Raw genomic sequence first — 17,694 nt, 5'->3', positions numbered from 1 at the left:
TCTAGTTTCAGGTCTTGTCCGACTAGTGTTAGTTGAGAAATTGTTCAGTACAATCTTAGCAGAGCATCTGCTTTCTTGGGTTCACAAACAATGACACTGAACTGACTCAGATATCGCTCCTAGCTTAGCAAGAAATCATCGTAATACTTCTTCTAGTACTTGGGTGTGGGTAATATTCCGGTAGGCACCCATACGGGATTCATAGAATACTACCATCTCAGCAGGGGTAGCCTCAGGGGCTAAGCTAGGAGAACATGCGTACTCACGAATTTTTCTGGGGGTGGTACCTTTGGACATGGACATATATGACGTGGCAATTTTTGATATTTCCCTCCAACTGGTACAAAATCAATATGTCCATACGCCAAGTTCAACGAATACATGGCACCGTTTGCATGAGGCTGCCCTGCCCCTTGTCCTCATTTGCCACTGGCAAGGGGCTAGAGATTCATCCATCCGACGACATTCTTGTTTTCACCAACCCCTAACCACCACATGTAATTGCATGCCACTTATCTTGCTCAATAATAGTTAGCCTGAGATAGCTACCTATCTCTGGAAGCGAGAACCAGGCTTTTTAGGCTCCGTATCATGAGAACTAGATGTCAGTGTCCACATGTAAACATGCACTAACCTTTCAGGCGTGTCAAGTAGACCTCGGCAGTTGGGCATCGTGATCATATTGGAAATACCATTGGTTAGTTGTAATGAATGCCTGAGATTGACTAAAAGATGATACATAAGGGGAAGCACCAAGATTTGCAGCGCCACAATATGCATGGTACAGGCTATATTCACCATATAGTCCGGGAATATGCACTAAATGTTTGTACGCTGTCGATGGATTAGTGGCAAAATACAAAATTTTCGCCTTTATAGAGTCTTTGTCAAGCCTGAGTAATGTTGATAGCTGTGGTATTATCCATACTTCCCCTAATTAACATATCATAGTGTATCTTATAAAAGGAGTGTATCACATAAGTCCATTTAGAAGAATTTCTCGTGGCCTTATCACACATTCACATTTTGCAATTAAATTGGTTGTTTTCCCGTTGGCAGTTCAAAGTTTGCACTAGGCTCTGCCGGCGGATGCTGACCTAGAATGTTATGAATTATGAACGAACGTAATGTACGTACTCAGCATTGCACACAGTAATGCCGAGCCTTGCGGTGCCCATAATCTGCAATGTACAAGGAAGCTACTCATACTTCGTATAGCCCCATAATCTTTGACAAGAGTACATATCTGAACCCCGCGAACGAGAACGAGCAACGGGCCTGACCAGCAGAAAGCCGTGAGCACTTCAGCTCGGAAAAGATACAGGCAATTGAAGATAGAGTTTGAAACAACAACGAGCCTGTTTTTTTCTTCTTTTTTCTTCTTTTTCCCCTTTCCCTTTTCTTTTCTTTTCTTTTCTTTTTTTTTTTTTTTTTTTGCAAATCAACTTCCTGATTTTCTCCGCTATGCCTCTCACGATCGCGTTGTACACAGGAGAATGCATTAAGTTGATGCAATTGCGTGGAATAAATAAAGGCTAAAATCTTCCACCTGGTGAATTTTTTCCTGTCACCAACTGTATCAATGATACTTCACTCAGCTATTACACAGCAGTTGAAGTGTGGATAGTAGCAATATAGTTAATGACATAGTTGTTGATAAGGTGGCGACCTTAGGTAATATTTTGCTGCCCTCTATGCGTCGCATCCCTCGCGGCTTGGCTTCATTAATGTCAGCCACTTGTCAACATAGCGTAATTGCTGAGGTAACTTATTATTGGTGGAACTTCGGGCAACTTTATCTCATAAGGCGCGCTGTACATCATTTGGGGCCAATCAAGAGACTGCAGCGGAGCTGACACTACAATTACATAACAAGGGCCAGGGACAGGTCAGGAACTAGTCATCATTACGGCCTAATCAACTAATCACGATAGAAGAACAAGACAAACCGGGCGAAGAGACATAGATCCTGGCGCAACTCTTCGTGTAACAATATGTGGATAGCCTCAACTAGATGGATTTGCTGACTGCAGAGAAAAGACCTCATAGTGCATGCAAGGTGGAAATGTCCCTGTTAGACTGTAACACCAGGGATTTTGTAAGCCGTATTCTGAAGTTGATCCTTCGGAGGGGTAGACTTCGAGACAAGGGTATTGGAGTATATAATTCAAGATGAATCCCATTAGAGCTTCTTCTTTTTCCTCAAGCTCAAGCTCAAGCTCAAGCTCAAGCTTAATTTCACAAGCCTCACTCTCCAGTACTTTCAAACTCGACTCAAGACTCCTCGCATCAACTAGCAACAATGAAGTTCCTCTCAACTGTCGCCGTGGCACTCGCCTCGATGTCCGCTACCGTTATGGGAAGCAGTAAGTAACGCCCAAGCGCTACGAAAATTTATCCAGCGCTAACAGTTCATGCTCTCCTGAAGAATACCCATATGAAAGACTCGACAAAGAGAAGGCTGTATGCAAAGTTCTTCCCCTTGGAGATACTCAAATTAACATACCCTAAGGTCCTTCTTGTCGTCGATCTTCAAGATGGCCTCTACAACGCTGTTCGAGACTTCGACCCTGTTCCCTTCAAAGAGAGCATCATTGCCCACGCCGCCATCGGAAAGCTGTTTGATATACCAGTTATCTTGACTACCTCTGCAGAGCAAGGTATGTGGTTTGCCATTTGATATCATATGGAATAACGAGCTAAATGTGTAACCAGGACCCAACGGGCCTCTGCCAAAGGAAATTACCTCGATGTACCCCAAGGCACCTTTCATCAAGCGCCAGGGCGAAGTTGATGCCTGGGACAACAAGGACTTCCGCAATGCTGTCAAGGCTACCAACCGGACCCAAATCATCCTTGCTGGAATTGTGACCGATGTTTGCACAGCTCATCTCGCCCTGTCTCTCCGAGCTGAGGGCTACTCCGTGTGGGCCAATGCCGAAGCTTCAGGCAGCTCTTCTACCTTCGTCCGCGATGTATCCAACGACAGGATGAGACACGCAGGTGTGCAGGTTGTCAGTCTGTTCTCAATCGTTTGCGACCTCATGAGGGACTGGCGAAATGTTCCTGGTGCCGCGGAGGTCATTCCTTACCTTGACAAGTATTTCCCCGTCTATGGCATGGTTGCTAGGGCTCATGGTGCTGCCAAGATCAACGGAGTCCTCCAACCTGGTGAGGCTGGTCTTCTCTAAACTCTAAATTTCGCATGCATCTTCTGTTGTTTAGAAATTACTCCAATGGACTCGGGCGGGGTTAGGCAAAGGATAAATATCCCTGATTCCATAGTATGTATTAGCTGACCTTGGTATGGGTTTTTCCTTCTGGGTTTTCCCATACCTTTTGTGCAAATGCAAGAGTTATTGGACTATTACTATCATCTGTCTTCTTTTGCTGTGATAAATCGGACCTATTTTTGCTAAAGTCGGAATTAAGTATGCATGCTATCCTAGCTCACCAATCTACCCACCTTCTCACCAGCAGCCCCCAAGGCCAACCCGATAATCTCGACGCCAATCGGAGAGACATTACTCCCGAATGTCCGACAAAGCTCTTTATGCGGGTTTCAGCCCTCCTTAATTCGGTATGGAGCAATACTTTGTAAACTACACACCTGTTACCCATGGCCACTCTTATCCTCTCTGGGTATAGCTCCTTTCTGTACAAGCTGTCTCACCCTACACGAATGGCATCAATAGTTGTACTGAATGACAGTTACTTGTTCTATAAGTAGAGTAGTTTGTAGTTAATCTATTTCTTTATTTCATCGGGAATGCTTTTGAGACACAATATGTTAAGAACGTTCTTTTTGCGACGGTAAGGTCAAATATAGATCCGACTTATAGAGCTCCGTATCGTAATCAAGTCAATTGGCGTGGGCAACTATGTTAAACTGACACTATATACATTAATTCCCAGTTTCAATCACTTAAGACCTTCTTGGCAAAGTGCTGATCTTCGTTGCTTGGCCAGTTAAGGTGAAATTGAACGTCAGTGGGCCATTGACGTCTAGGGTTAAAGTATAGGCACCAGGGTAAACCCATCTATCACCGTTGGTATCCGCACGAGCAAGTGATCCAAGGTTCACTGTCAAAGTTAGCTGTTGGGTCGCTCCAACGCCAACCTTCTTGACACGACCGTACGCGGCCAGCTGCTTATTCGGATGAGGCGCGGGGCCGGCATTTGTAGATTTAAGGAACAGCAGGCCGACGTAGTCGGATGCCAGATTTGCTTTACCACCAGTGTTCTTAACGTTCACCACGAGGGTTGCGAATGTGGCACGATCCTTGTTTGATCCGGCGTTGTTGACGATAGTGGCGACATCTGTGCCGGAAGTCTTTGTGGATTGAAATGACACAGAGAAGTTGGTATAATGCAGTCCGTAACCAAATGGAAGGACAGGAGTGCCGGTATACCATGCGTATGTGCGTCCAGGTATGCTCCCAGATGGTCTCAGGTTCATGTCTTGGATGTTGTTGTTGTTGACGTAGTTCGCAGGGTATTGTGTGATAGGAAGTCTACCGGCTGGCGGGTTGGCACCAGTGAGGACGTCAAAGAGGGCATTGCCACCCTCTTGACCGGGGTATCCAGCCCACAAGATGGAATTAACCTTAGAGTTGCTCAACAGGGAGCTGTCATCAATTTGACCACCTCCAAACTGCACAATGACTAGGGGCTTGCCAAGATTGGCGAGCTGAGAGATCAAGCTCAGCTGATTTCCGGGCCAAGTGATTGCGGTCCGGTCAAAGCCTTCATTCTCCACGGAGATGTCAATTCCTCCAAGATAAACAATGACATCCGAGGAGCTCGCCGCAGAGATGGCAGCGTTGAAGCCGCTAGTGTCCTGAGAGTTGATGGCGGTTCCCTGAGCGTACTTGACATTGCGCCACTTTTGCTGGAAGACAGTCAAAGGATTTACCAATACTGGTGCTGTACCAGCATAGTTGCCCTGCAGCTGGGTAGTGGCATTAACCCACGGGCCAATGACGGCAACATTCTGGAGGGTGGGGGAAAGTGGAAGAGTGCCATCATTCTTCAAAAGAGTCATTCCTCCAGTGGCTGCATCATGAGCAAGAGCTCGGGTTTGTGTAGTGTTGACATTGCCCCAGCCAAGTGAGCTGTACTTGGCGGGTTGGTCGAACCATCCGACCTTGATGAGTGCAGAGTACAACCGGATCAATGATTTGTCGAGAGTAGCCTCTGTTGTCATGCCAGCTTGCACTGAGGCATTTAAGACGTTGTAAGAGCTACCACAGTCAAGGTCGGTGCCAGCATTAAGAGACATGGCAGCAGCTTGAGTCAAGTTAGCGGCGTAGTGGTGAGGGTCATAGACGTTTTCGACGGCGTCGCAGTCGGAGACAACATAATTGAAGTCCTCAGTAAACCCGTAGCCGTCCCGAAGCACAGATTGAAGAAGATAGCTATCCGCACAAGCGGGAACACCATTAACTGAGTTGTAGGCGCACATGATAGATCCGACCTTTGCGTCGCGAACACAGGTCTCGAACATTGGAAGATAATAGTCAGCCATGTCTTGCTGGGTAGGTGAAAGGTTGTTCGCAGTACGGCCATTCTCAATGTCGTAAGCAGCGAAGTGCTTGCACGTCGAGATTGTCCTGAAAAAGTCAGGATCAATGCCGCCCTGAAGACCATTGATCAAGGACAACACATAACCCTGGATGCGGAAGGCATCCTCTCCAGGAGTCTCCATACCTCGGCCCCAGCGCGGATCACGGAATGGGTTGATATTTGGCGTCCAAAAGTCCAATCCCGCAAATCCATAGTTGGCAAATGCACGAGCCTCAGTGCTGATGGCTGTGGCTACACTCTGGACGAGAGCATCATCAAAAGCGGCAGAGAGAAGAATAGGCATAGGGAAACTGGTCGCCGCGCTGAAGTTGGCTCCAAGAGGAGACTGGAACTGCACACCGGTGCTGCCAGCAACGCCGTGGAGTGCCTCGTTCTGCCATTGGTATGCTGGCAGGCCAAGTCTTCCACTGCCAGAAGCAGAACTGCCTACGTTTGCGACTTTCTCGTTAAGAGTCATGGGTTTCACGATAGCAGCAGCTCTGGCAGCGATGCTCTTGGTGGTGTCACAGACATCATTGCTGCAAAGAGGATCGCGGGTGCAGTCGGGGAATGAAGGCGTCAGGGGAGGATTTGGCGATGGATTAGTGATGGAGTAAATATTGATCCTGCGAGGTTATGTTAGGTTAAATACTCTGCTCCTCATCATGCTCGATCATGGAAAGGAGCACACACATGTTTCCGCCTCCGCAAATCTTGCTGGAGTCCGCAGGGCATGGCGAAGTGCATTGGCTCTCATCAGCCTTAACGGAGGTGCTTTCAATTCGGTGACCACAGAAGCATTGACTATCGGATATCAAGGTCAGAGTCGGGATTTTGAATTGGTCTCATTTCTAAAGCTTCACAGCTACTCACATGGTGAACTCAACTCCGCTGTATTGGTAACCAGCCGCACCACAGAGGTTGGCACAATATTGGGGCGAATTGAGATTTCCAACAGTCAAAAATGGCCCTGCGAGATCGCGAGGCGAGTTTGGATCATGATAACAACCCACGTAAGTTGTCTGTGCTTGATACGCAGGCAAACAAGTTCGGGATTGAGCGAGGTGGAAAAGAGCCATGGAGTACATCCATGGTAGTATGCGTAGACCCGCCATGATGGCCTTTGAAGATACGCCAAACAGTCAAGAGTATCAGAGCATCGACCGGTGCACCGAGTTCCTAATGATGGCCTTGACTTCTCTCTTTCGAAGCAACATATTGTCACCTATTATATACACATCTATTTTGCATGCGCATTGCTCTCCGCATTCTCGCCCGCAGTTTTCTGACTGCATTAAGAAATGGCTTCATGCCTCTTCGCAGTTTCTAAATCGAGCAAAAATTTTTATGACCCGACGGATATGACCAACTCCGGTCCGTCAACCCTATTTTGTATGCCGATCCTCGCCATCTCCGGGTACGGTCACTTACATCGCCAATGCTACTCTATACGACGGGCACGAACATGACATCTCAAAATTTCCTAAAACCCATCGCTTTCCCCAGATTTTCCCGTCTCCTAAAGGATAGATTACCGGCGGCTCCTTCATTGACAGCTATTGGCATGGCCTTCCCCGCAACCCAATCTGGTGCTTCGTACGTCTCCGCATTGTTTAGTCGCGATGCTTCGACTGGTGTGCCTCGGGAGAGGGTGAAGGATGCCACTACTGCAGTTAGGCTTATTGCCTGGCTAGATCTTGCTGTCATTTAGCCTAAAGTGAAATCAGAGCAACGTGATATTAGCACAACCTGCAGTGTAGCATTAGGAATGCCGGCTCCAGGTACCCAACGTTTCCACCATGCATAGTAAATCCGGCACATCGCCTTAACAGAGTTAGTTTTCTCCCCTAGTCTTTATTCTCCGTCCTCGATCTTGTTTTTGGTTGTCGTTACGCAACATCGTCATAGGATGCTTGATACGAAGCCAATGTGAGGGGGGGCGAAGCATGCATCTCCTTGCTACGAATGACAGTAGGAAATCGACCGAGATTACTGCCGAGCCGAGAATGCTGCCGATGGGTTTGCGGGAGGCGACTACTACTCCATACCACGTTTTTCATCTCCCTTGATAATCCGCCATTCACAAGAAGCTCTTCGAGCTTTCAGTTAAGGGCTCGCAAGTAAAGGGGCTAGCGGGGAGCTTCTTGATCTGGCCTAGTTGGTGCCTAGCTGTCAGACACTGGCTGGGATCTGCACTATTTGGTGACGATTACACCAGCATCAGACCTAGGTAATATGGATTTTAGCATCGGATGATTGTGGGCTTACTTCGTTTTCACTCCAGAGAGTCGGGGCGGTATACTCCGTACTAGGTGCTGAAACATGTAAACTCCGTGTTTTCCGATCCACGGAAAAGGAAGCCGCACAACGAGCCGATGACATGGAGTACTAGTTCGCGACAAGATGAATAGGAGAGACGAATTGGGTAGATAAAAGCGAGAAAGAGGAGCGCTAGGACTCGCTCTATTTCTCAGGATTCTTCATTACTCAACAGGCGCTCTTGTCAACTATCCCCCAAACTACTATCTTATTAGTCTGGGTTATAGGATTGCCCTACCGAGCCCGGTATGATTCTCAAAAACAGTCTGCTTACAGCAGCTACGCTGCCGGCTTTGGCCTCTGCCGCTTGCATCTCCTCGGGTAACCAAGATACGATCAACAATGCGCTTCGATCTGGAGGAAACGGTGCTGTTGTTCAGCTCTGTGCCAACGCGTTGATTCAGATCACGAGTCAAATCAGCTTCACTGCCGACAACCAGGAAATCTCCACGCAGGGCTACCCTACCGGTAGCACAAGGGGTACCATTCAGGTTGCTCCAGGCAGCTCTGCCAGTACCTTGATCTATGGCAAGAACTTCAACAATATTCGTATCAAGAATCTTCAGCTTGATGGAAACCGAGGTGGAGCTGGCCTGTTCCCGGGTGGCGCTGCTAACATCGAGATTGGCGGCTTCACCACCGGCCAGGTCGTCTCCAACGTGGCGTCGAAGAACCCTCGTGGTTGGAGCTGTCTCCATGCCATTGGCTCTGGAGATAACAACAATCCTTGCAAGAACGTCACCATCATCAACAATGACATCGGCCCATGCGGCCAGTCTGGTACCGATGCCAACGGAAATGGCCAGTGGGCAGATGGCGTCTCTCTTGACTGCACGGCCTCTCTTGTACAGGGCAACACTGTAAGTAATAGATTCGAATAAGGAGGGAATCCATAACTTACATCTCTGTGACAGATCAATGGCCCTACTGATGGCGGTATTGTCATCTTTGGTTCTCCTGGTAGCACCATCACGGGCAATACCATCATCTCGTCCCCCGACTACGTCGGCTTCGGTGCCATCAACATGGTCGATGGCGAGTACGATGGTAGTTACGCTGGCGTCAGCGTTACCAACAACAACATCCAAGGCAACAAATTGTTTAACCTTGGCATTGGAATTGGCGCCAACGTCTGGTCCTTTGGTGATCCCCCGCCACCGTTGAAGGGCCCAGCTACCGTCACTGGCAATACCATCAGTGGCCACGTCAGCTTCCCCATTGCCATCAACGGATGGTCTAACGGTCTAACGGTATGTGTTTTCCATTTGATTCGGAGTATCCGGTAATGGTACACTAATATATTTATCAGGTTACCGGAAACACCGTGTCGGGCGTTCCGTCGCCCAAGTCCAGCTTCTCCGATGCTTCCCAGTGCAGCGCCCCAATCCAGAGTGTTTTCAACCAGAACGCAAATCTCATTTACTACCCAGCTGGACTCACTGGAAATCAGAACCTGCAGTCCGGATTTGTCGCTGCCCCTGGCAATACGACCAATTTCTTGTGCTCAACTATCGCGCTTCCAAACTCGGTCACCTTCAACGCTGGACAGTTGACCATTTCCACCGATACTGGTCCATTTGCAAGCCTTCACAATGTCATTGCCCAGTATCAGGGTGATAACAACCTTGTCGTTCTCCAGGCTGGCAAACCTGTCTGGGCCAGTGGGCACACCCTGAGCCAGGGATGCGGTAGCCCTTCTGGATGCCAACTGAGGTTCGATTCTAGCGGTAACCTGGGAACTTACTTCAACAATGCCGTTCAATGGCAAACGAACACTTCGGGCAGGGGTAAGACCATGGTTGTCCTCAACCAGGCACCTTGGATTCAGATCAAGGACGGCTCTGGCAATGTCATCTGGGACACTACCAAGAGCACTTGAGTCTAGAAAGACGATGCAACTCGCTGCTGTATATAGTATGACAACGTAAATAGGCGCGTATATCGCAAATAAATTGATAAGTGTGTGTTTCCGTCTTGGATTCATATGCTTACATGTGTTTATCCGTAATACAAGCTGTCCTAACATGGAGAATGGGTTGTGGGACGTAATTCTTACTTTTCCGAGGATATCCAATCAAAGGCCACACATACTGGAAGTGGCTCTACAGCACAAATTGGGATAATGCACTTCAAAATACTCCGTATAACCTAACTAATTGATATGGTTGATTCTCGTATCAAGATACCAGTACAGGGAGAACGCTTAAGTTGGCGTATCTGAAAACATTCATCAACCAGGGTAAAGGTAGGCATTCAAGAGAATAAATGAATCCAATTGATTGTATTTTCCTATCGCAGGGATGTTTACCCTTCTATTTACCAAGAACTATAATACTTTTTGACAGATACTCCGTAATCTATTCAAGGTAGACCGCTCGAGCCACTGAGCCCTAAGGTGAAATACGCGAACAACTGCTAGTGCTGAAACGAAGTCATCTCAAATACTAGTTCGTATTAGCTGTCTAGCAGGAGTCGTTTATTACAAAGTACCGTAGATGCGGCACATCCCCTGCATCGTTCACCATGGGAGATCCGATTCTCTGGATTCGTGGGTGCTGCCTTGAACATGGCAGAGAGCATAGACAGAGATAGTTTCGCGCCAATTCGAGGCCAGGACACGTCAATATCTGTCACATCCTATCTTGTTCTCTTAGTTGCGCTATTTGTCGCGTCTACTTAGGTGTATTAACGCTTTCAAAAGGACCAGCCAAAAGATGACTTTCCTCCGTGCGTTCTTGCTGGAGGTTGGCGTGAGTAGCGCATTGATTTAAGCTTGTGACACCGCATCAAATATTTCCTTCGTATTGCCATCAGTACTCTACAATTATGTTCCGCCAATTAGAGGTTAAATCATTTATTTCACGCGGGAAAGGGTCTCTATTTGGGCTTACCTCACAACATCAAATTCTGCACAACCTTGACAAAATCGACAGAGGTTTTACCAAGGCGCCGCATATCCTCAGTGCGGATGTTTTGGGATCGCGTTTGGGTATTCGTGTCTTCGGTGCTAAACTCATTCAAGATACTGGCACAGAATTTATGTCCATAAATAGGAAGTTGACACAGACAATTGAACGCTACTTTGTAAACGAGGCTTCGGCAACTGCCCCAATCCAGACTGCCAATATTCCGGGAAAAGTAGCCCAGCTGCTTAACTTTTCATCAGATGACCGGAAATAATACCAATGGGAGCGGTTTGCATCCATTCGCGTTATATCGACTCTACGCCTGGACTATTAGACGAATTGCGGAAAGAGGTCAACTCTTACATGTCTTTGTCTACGGCAGTTTACCCACCGCAAATCACCGCGTTCGGCTTTCCCGCCTGAGCCACGAGTGTCCACTTCCGGAGTCATCCCTCTTGGAGATTTTTAGGCTGGTTGAAGAACTAACATCCATTCGAAATGCGTCAAAGCCTATGAAGGTGCCGGATGGCAACTATGAGCACCATCTCAAGCTGGGAACCTGGCTTTCAACACCTCAAACCCTTCTCCAATCCGATACATCAATCTTTCCCGACCCCAGCACATTTATTCCAGATAGGTTCATTGAAACAGATAAAGAGACTGGCTCCCGAGTCGCCCGATACGGAGAACTTGAACCATGGGGATCTGGATCAGCAGTATGCAGGGGAAGGACGTTTGCCGAGAAAGAATTCATGGACATTGCTGCTTGCTTCATCACATTGTGGGATATGGAAAAAATGCCAAAGGCTCATGGAAGCTCCCGGGTATGATTCCCGGAGTTGGAGTCAAGCGCCCACAGAAGGCAATTCGTGTTGTCCTCAAGCGCCTTAAATTCCAAGACAATTATTCTCTGAATCTCCTTTGTTCATGGAGGGTATACCAGTGCCATTCATGGTTTATTATGCCGGCGTGATCCGACGACCCGTGGCATTGTCGGAATAAAGGGAAACTGCAAAAAGGCGAACGCTACTGGTGATGTAGACAATATTAGAGACTCGTCCCGTCTTCTTCATGGAACAATTCACTGGGGCTATCCTAATATATCCTGCGCATGTAATAGGGTACTCTGGGGGTCAATTATCTTGGTGTTGGGGAGCTTTTGATAGAGGTTGCAGAACACTGGCCAAATATGAAGTTCACTATTCAATTAAAGGAGTGATCTTGTGTCATAATTGCCATAGCAGAACGCATATACCTAAATAACTACCTAGCACCAACCTACCTACCTTCACTAACTAATACTGGATATTAGAGGAAGAGAGCGATAATAGCAGATACTAGAAGGACTAAGTACATGTAGATAAAAGTCACTTCCATACCGTCTCGCCTTGACACTTGAACTGCACGACATCGCTGGGGCACTAAACGGCTATATAATCTCGCTCGGTCGTTGACACTTACTTTTAATGTGTCACTTCCAGCCAACTGACATGGCCACGTAAGAGCCCAACAGTTCAAAATATCGTCCCAATCACTCGCCTATAGAGTACCAATAAACCATTACAGCCTGGTAATATGCGCTCAAGTAAACCAGAGTTAGAAGTCCCTGCCTCAGGATCCGAAAACTGGGTATCGTCATCAATACAGATATGAGTAGGAAGATGAAGGATATTAATCCCGCAGCTTCGAGTCGCCCAGCTTATATGTAAAAGCCGAGGGAGAGTTGTTACAGATGCCGCGGTAGCCATTGTTAGACAAACACTATATATAGTAGTACATACGAATGCGTGCACGTTATCAGTCTACATCTTGCAGTGGGATCGCGAACGAGCAAAAAAGCCCGGAATAGGCGGATCGAGACCACGAACCTTGGAACCCTGCACCTTGGAACCCTGTCTCATGCGTGGAGTTCGCTGAACTACTAAGTGGCCCAAAGCAGGGAAGGCCTGCGCAGGAACCGCGTGGCGATCCGATTGGGATAGCAACGACTGATTGATGGACTCCAAACTTGGGTTCCGCTGTTACCTAGCAGGCGAACTGTGCATTGGGGCATAGCACCACTACCCTAGATTTTGAGGCTATTCCACGAAGTTGTACTTAGGCTATGTCCATACGCAACTAGAATGAATGAAGCGTGGTTTCCCTTACCATCTCAAAATACCGCTAGTAGCGTTCTGGATTCACTCCTAGTTTAGTATACGCGATGACGGGCGTGTAGATCTCTGTGTGGCGCACGGAAGGTAGACGGTAGGTAAATACCAACTAAGCATTCTAACTTAAGGTTGATCTGGTGCCTCTCAGCACCTGTTGGGCGGAGACAAGGTGATATAACCTTGAACTACCTCCAGTAATCTTAAAATCAACGTTCTCATAGTTCTTGACCACTCAGCTACTATTTTTAATGCGTCGATATGTGGATCTCAAATCATGGTCGACGTTCAGATCAGAACCCACGCAGACACTACTACGACAGGTCTTCAATGCGACGACACATCGCCAAGCAATGTTTCCTTCGGAGTGCCGGCAGGTATTGCAACGTCAGAATCCCGACTTAATCCCGAACCCGATGCTGAAGTTGAAGATTGTACCTAAGCTGAAGATGGTACTTTGAAGTACCAAGCATGTTCGAGGATATCTCGAAGCGCATGCTGCTTTTGGTGTAGGCTTCTAAGGCTCCGTGTACCACTACGTCCTCCGCCCAGCCCAAGACACTGGGTGGTAATATAATTTCGTCCCGCCCGGCTTAGCGTCTCGGAGGCAAAAAATAGCTGCCAATCCCTCCCCTAGTCCCCGCATATCATCATGGGTCTAGGTACGGCCCGCCAATGGACCAATAGAGAAGCCTTGACAGCTTCATTTTTGGACCATAACCGGCAGACCTCGTTGCCCTACGGCCGATAATTGAGTGAGGGGGTCGCACAGCCGTCTAGTGTCTTACATTTATGGAGTTTGTTCTGCTGAGTATAAAGGATCCGTGGCCCGTTGAACGGATAATCGGAACGAGTTTGCCATGATGTTTTCATGGGTTGACCAAAACGCTCCACCAAGTTGTAAGTGAATTCACGTCACGATGTGACATGGTGGACTTTGATTGATGCAAATTCACGGATGTTTCGGCTTCAAGTAGGCCAATCCTGTCTTTGAAGTTTTCCATTTCTAGACATCGCGCTCTGGTAAGTGATGGGTCGATACCCCGTAACGAGGCGGAATAAGACGATCTTCTTCTGTATTGGTAACTTACAGTGTGGCAACAGAAACTCGGTATTTACAAGTGCACAAGTACTAGTCCGTACATTGCTACAGACTACAGTCGGACTCTGGCCCCGAGTTCAAATTAGAACGGAAATATTTCTCCTTCGGGCCGACCGTACTACACGAAATATGGCTGTAAATCACAAAGCACCATACGGGTACACAGCCTCTATGACGAATCACCATATGGCAGGGATCGTATCATACAGATGGAGTACCCTCACCGGTGCCTGGGAGTGGATTGCAAGCAACATTTGACTACATGGAGGTTGACGTGATATGCTTACATATCGTGCGACCCAATCCAAACTTGTCCCATCATCGAGTTATTACCGCGAGTATCTTGGATCGGCATTCCTCGGCGAGTCGGAGAGTCCATCACCGTGGATGAAATTGATGGAGGCAATGAGGAGCACGGAGCACAGAACTCGAATCTCGGGCCCAGAATTGGGATATGTGAAGAACGTCGATTAATATAAAACGGCCAAGACGCTGCTGTCAAAATCAGTTCACCACTCGCTTCTCATCCTCTGCATCGGCAGCATCCAGCAGATTTTAGAGATACCTAAAAACAATCGAGGAAATCAACCCAGGAAATCACCTTCAAAATGCAGCCCAAGCTTTCTTCTGCCATTGCGGGCCTTTTGCCTGCGATGCTGGTGGCGGCAGCTCCAGCTCCCCAGTATGGCAATATTCCTTTCCAATTTGTTTCTGAACGAAGAGAATTTGGACACTAACAGAATATACCATAGGATTCAATCACTCGGTGAGAATACCGGGCCTGTTGCGGGCGTCACTCCTCCGATTCCTACCGTTACTGCTGCCTCTGGCAGTCTTTATGGTAGCACCGGACTCCAGGGAGGTGTTGCTCCAATTCCGGACACTAGCGATGGCACTGCTGTTGTTAAAAACGTCAAGGAAGTTCCTGGACAGGATGCAGATGCCAACCTTGGCCTATATCTCGACTTCAACAGCGTTGATGAACCGCAGCCCATCCGTGGTGCCTTCGGTGGCAGCGATGCTGGTCCTCGCACGTTTGAGTATGAGAAGTTGAACCCCGATCTGTTTGCAGCCCCCGGAACGGACTCGGGCGCTGTGCCAAATGCCGTCTGGCCCCTTGGTCTATCTCACAACCGCCCAGGTGCTTCTGGCAGGGCTGGTTGGGCCCGTCAGCAAAACACTGCCGTGCTTCCCGCTGCTAAAGATATGGCTGGTGTTGATATGAAGCTCGAGCCTCACGCTTACCGTGAGCTTCACTGGCATACTGCCGGCGAATGGGCCTTGATGTTGAAGGGATGCGTTCGCGTTGCGGCCATTAACGACAATTCCCAGACCTTTACCGACGATCTTTGCGAGGGTGACGTTTGGTTCTTCCCTGCCGGTGTTCCCCACTCTATTCAGGCATTTGAGAACGGTGCCGAGTTCTTGCTTGTGTTCGACCAGGGTGACTTTGATGAGAACGGAACTTTCCTCATTACTGAGATGTTTGCCCGTACTCCTCGCTCCGTCTTGTCCAAGAACTTCCGCGCTCCCGTCGACGCCTTCAAGAACCTGCCGAATAACCAGCTCTACATCTTCAACGGAACCCCTCAGCCCAAGGATATTAGCAAGCAGAACATTACTGGACCCAACGGTTCCCTCACCGGACCTAGCGGCTACACATACCACTGGTCTCAGCAAAAGGCATTCGAGACTCCGGGAGGCTCTGTCAAGATCCTGGATCCTACTACTTTCCCCATCGCCTCCACATTTTCCGCCGCTCTGGTTACTGTTCAGCCTGGTGCTATGCGAGAGCTCCACTGGCACACAACTTCGGATGAATGGGACTACTTCCTCCAGGGTTCTGGTCGTGCTACTCTCTACAAGGCCCCTAGCTCTGCCAACACCTTCGACTTCACTGCTGGCGATGTTGGCTACATCCCCCAGGCTGATGCCCATTACATTGAGAACACCGGCACTGAGGATCTCATCTTCCTTGAGGTCTTGCAGGCTTCTCACTTCTCTGATATCTCTGTTGCTCAGTGGCTTGCCCTGACTCCTGAGCAGACCATCATTGACCACTTGAACATCTCTTCCGATGTTATTGAGGCCATCCCTAAGGAGAAGACCATCCTCAAAACTGGTAATGTCAATCTCACTGAGATTGTCGACACTGGCAAGGCTTACTAAGCCTCCGCAACGAAAAACTAGTGAAGTAGGCATTGCTGAGGTAGTTACAGGGTGATTGATTGGTGTTTCATGCTACCTGATGTTTTATTAGTTGATAATTTTAGAGGAAGTAGTTCAGTGTTCAATTTGATTTCTGCATTTGCGAATTTAGTGCGTAACAGTAAGATTTTATCTTCTATTAGTGATACGACTAGAGGACTAGATAATTTCGGGCTTTAAGAAAGGCTTTCCATAATCACAACTTCATGACTGATGGATAACTGACAATGCTTGTTTTCGTAGGCTATCAAATCTGGGCCAATTTTCATGCTCTAAACTATAAAAAGACATAGAACTGGCTGATTATTTCGATGTATCCCACCGGAACGATCAGGAGGTGGCTATTTTGGTTCTAAGTTTGTAAGCCTTTGGTCTTTAGATCCTCAAATAGTTGGGCATAATAGAACTTCGCATTTGTTACCACCAATGACCCGGCCATTGGAGGAGGCGCATTAAATTTGGGAACCACTCTTGTCGCACCGGCTGTAACCTCCAATATTGTTCCATTGCCATATTCTTCATTAACGACGAGTTCGTACATTGCCGCCACGACTTCTTCTACAGGAACATACGTTGCATCTTTCATTAGCGTGTCCTGTCTGGCTTGATCGCTATTCCATATGGCAGTCTGTAAACAAGTCAGTCTTGTGATTATATAGGCAATAAGCTTATGCAACAGCCTATTCTACTTACAAGTACGGGCCCAGGAGCGACAGCACTGATCCGAATACCTAAGTGATCGCGTAGATCGCCCAGAGATTTCACGAAACCGTGAATACCATGTTTGCTAGCATAATACAAAGGAGTAGCGGGCCCGGAAATGTATCCAGCTATGCTCCCAAGGTGAACAATGCAGCCAGGGAGTTTGCTTCGTGTCCAATATCCAATGGCCAACTGGCTCAGACGTATAGGGGCAGTTAGGTTGACGTCCAAGATGGCATAGTGCCCCTGCTCAGCATCGGCAAAGTCGAGAGATGCAGAATGTGGGTTTGTCTCAGTACGAGGCGGCTGCCAGAAACTGGACCAAGGCGGTTCATATAACCCAGCGCCAGGTATTACAATTTCAATCCTTGGAAATACCTCAAGCCCCCTTTGCCAGAGCGATGAGAGCTGTGGTTATGATACTACGTCAGTTTGGTGAAATAACGCGGATGGTTGGCCGTTATCTAGATTCAGATGGGGAAACTCGTTGATGAGAGCTTCGGCCTCAGGTGTAAGCCTAAGATCTCCAATAATGACTGAGCAGCCTTGGCTGAGGAGAAATCGAGCGAAGGCGAGGTTAATACCTGTAGTCGGAAATTTAGCTGCATAATACAAGAGGCGATGCGGAGTTCTCTGGCGGTGCCGCTGTACCTGTGCCGCCGCCGGTAATAAGGGCATATTTTCCCTTAACAGACATCGCCATTTCGGATTTTGTGGGATTCGTGAAAGCAAATTCAATTGA

General features: G+C 47.9%; 6 protein-coding genes across 6 annotated transcripts; 4 read left to right on the top strand and 2 right to left on the bottom strand.

Moving 5' to 3' along the window:
• Positions 1–2,302: 2,302 nt before the first annotated feature.
• On the top strand, positions 2,303–3,191 carry TRIVIDRAFT_58821 (uncharacterized protein; the record flags this gene model as incomplete). The annotated part of the gene is made up of 4 exons (XM_014099249.1): positions 2,303–2,366; positions 2,429–2,463; positions 2,513–2,660; positions 2,716–3,191. The coding sequence occupies 4 exons, from the start codon at positions 2,303–2,305 to the stop codon at positions 3,189–3,191; spliced, it is 723 nt and encodes a 240-aa protein (XP_013954724.1).
• A 734-nt stretch (positions 3,192–3,925) lies between these two features.
• TRIVIDRAFT_192759 (uncharacterized protein) lies at positions 3,926–6,644 on the bottom strand (the record flags this gene model as incomplete). Its single annotated transcript, XM_014099248.1, has 3 exons — positions 3,926–6,191; positions 6,259–6,369; positions 6,439–6,644. 3 exons carry the CDS (start codon positions 6,642–6,644, stop codon positions 3,926–3,928), a joined length of 2,583 nt encoding a protein of 860 aa, XP_013954723.1.
• A 1,488-nt stretch (positions 6,645–8,132) lies between these two features.
• Positions 8,133–9,763, top strand: TRIVIDRAFT_49120 (uncharacterized protein; the record flags this gene model as incomplete). Its single annotated transcript, XM_014099247.1, has 3 exons — positions 8,133–8,744; positions 8,799–9,134; positions 9,194–9,763. 3 exons carry the CDS (start codon positions 8,133–8,135, stop codon positions 9,761–9,763), a joined length of 1,518 nt encoding a protein of 505 aa, XP_013954722.1.
• A 1,287-nt stretch (positions 9,764–11,050) lies between these two features.
• Positions 11,051–11,620, top strand: TRIVIDRAFT_223842 (uncharacterized protein; the record flags this gene model as incomplete). Its single annotated transcript, XM_014099246.1, has 1 exon — positions 11,051–11,620. The coding sequence occupies one exon, from the start codon at positions 11,051–11,053 to the stop codon at positions 11,618–11,620; it is 570 nt and encodes a 189-aa protein (XP_013954721.1).
• A 3,030-nt stretch (positions 11,621–14,650) lies between these two features.
• On the top strand, positions 14,651–16,211 carry TRIVIDRAFT_69053 (uncharacterized protein; the record flags this gene model as incomplete). Its single annotated transcript, XM_014099245.1, has 2 exons — positions 14,651–14,724; positions 14,795–16,211. The coding sequence occupies 2 exons, from the start codon at positions 14,651–14,653 to the stop codon at positions 16,209–16,211; spliced, it is 1,491 nt and encodes a 496-aa protein (XP_013954720.1).
• A 391-nt stretch (positions 16,212–16,602) lies between these two features.
• On the bottom strand, positions 16,603–17,655 carry TRIVIDRAFT_192756 (uncharacterized protein; the record flags this gene model as incomplete). The annotated part of the gene is made up of 4 exons (XM_014099244.1): positions 16,603–16,878; positions 16,944–17,330; positions 17,376–17,554; positions 17,604–17,655. The coding sequence occupies 4 exons, from the start codon at positions 17,653–17,655 to the stop codon at positions 16,603–16,605; spliced, it is 894 nt and encodes a 297-aa protein (XP_013954719.1).
• Positions 17,656–17,694: the final 39 nt, after the last annotated feature.

The sequence above is a fragment of the Trichoderma virens genome (genome assembly GCF_000170995.1).
Source record: "Trichoderma virens Gv29-8 chromosome Unknown TRIVIscaffold_79, whole genome shotgun sequence".
In the NCBI taxonomy this organism is placed as follows: domain Eukaryota; kingdom Fungi; phylum Ascomycota; class Sordariomycetes; order Hypocreales; family Hypocreaceae; genus Trichoderma; species Trichoderma virens.
The sequence above is the reverse complement of the archived record's forward strand: the minus strand, read 5'-3'. Positions and strand labels throughout refer to the sequence as shown.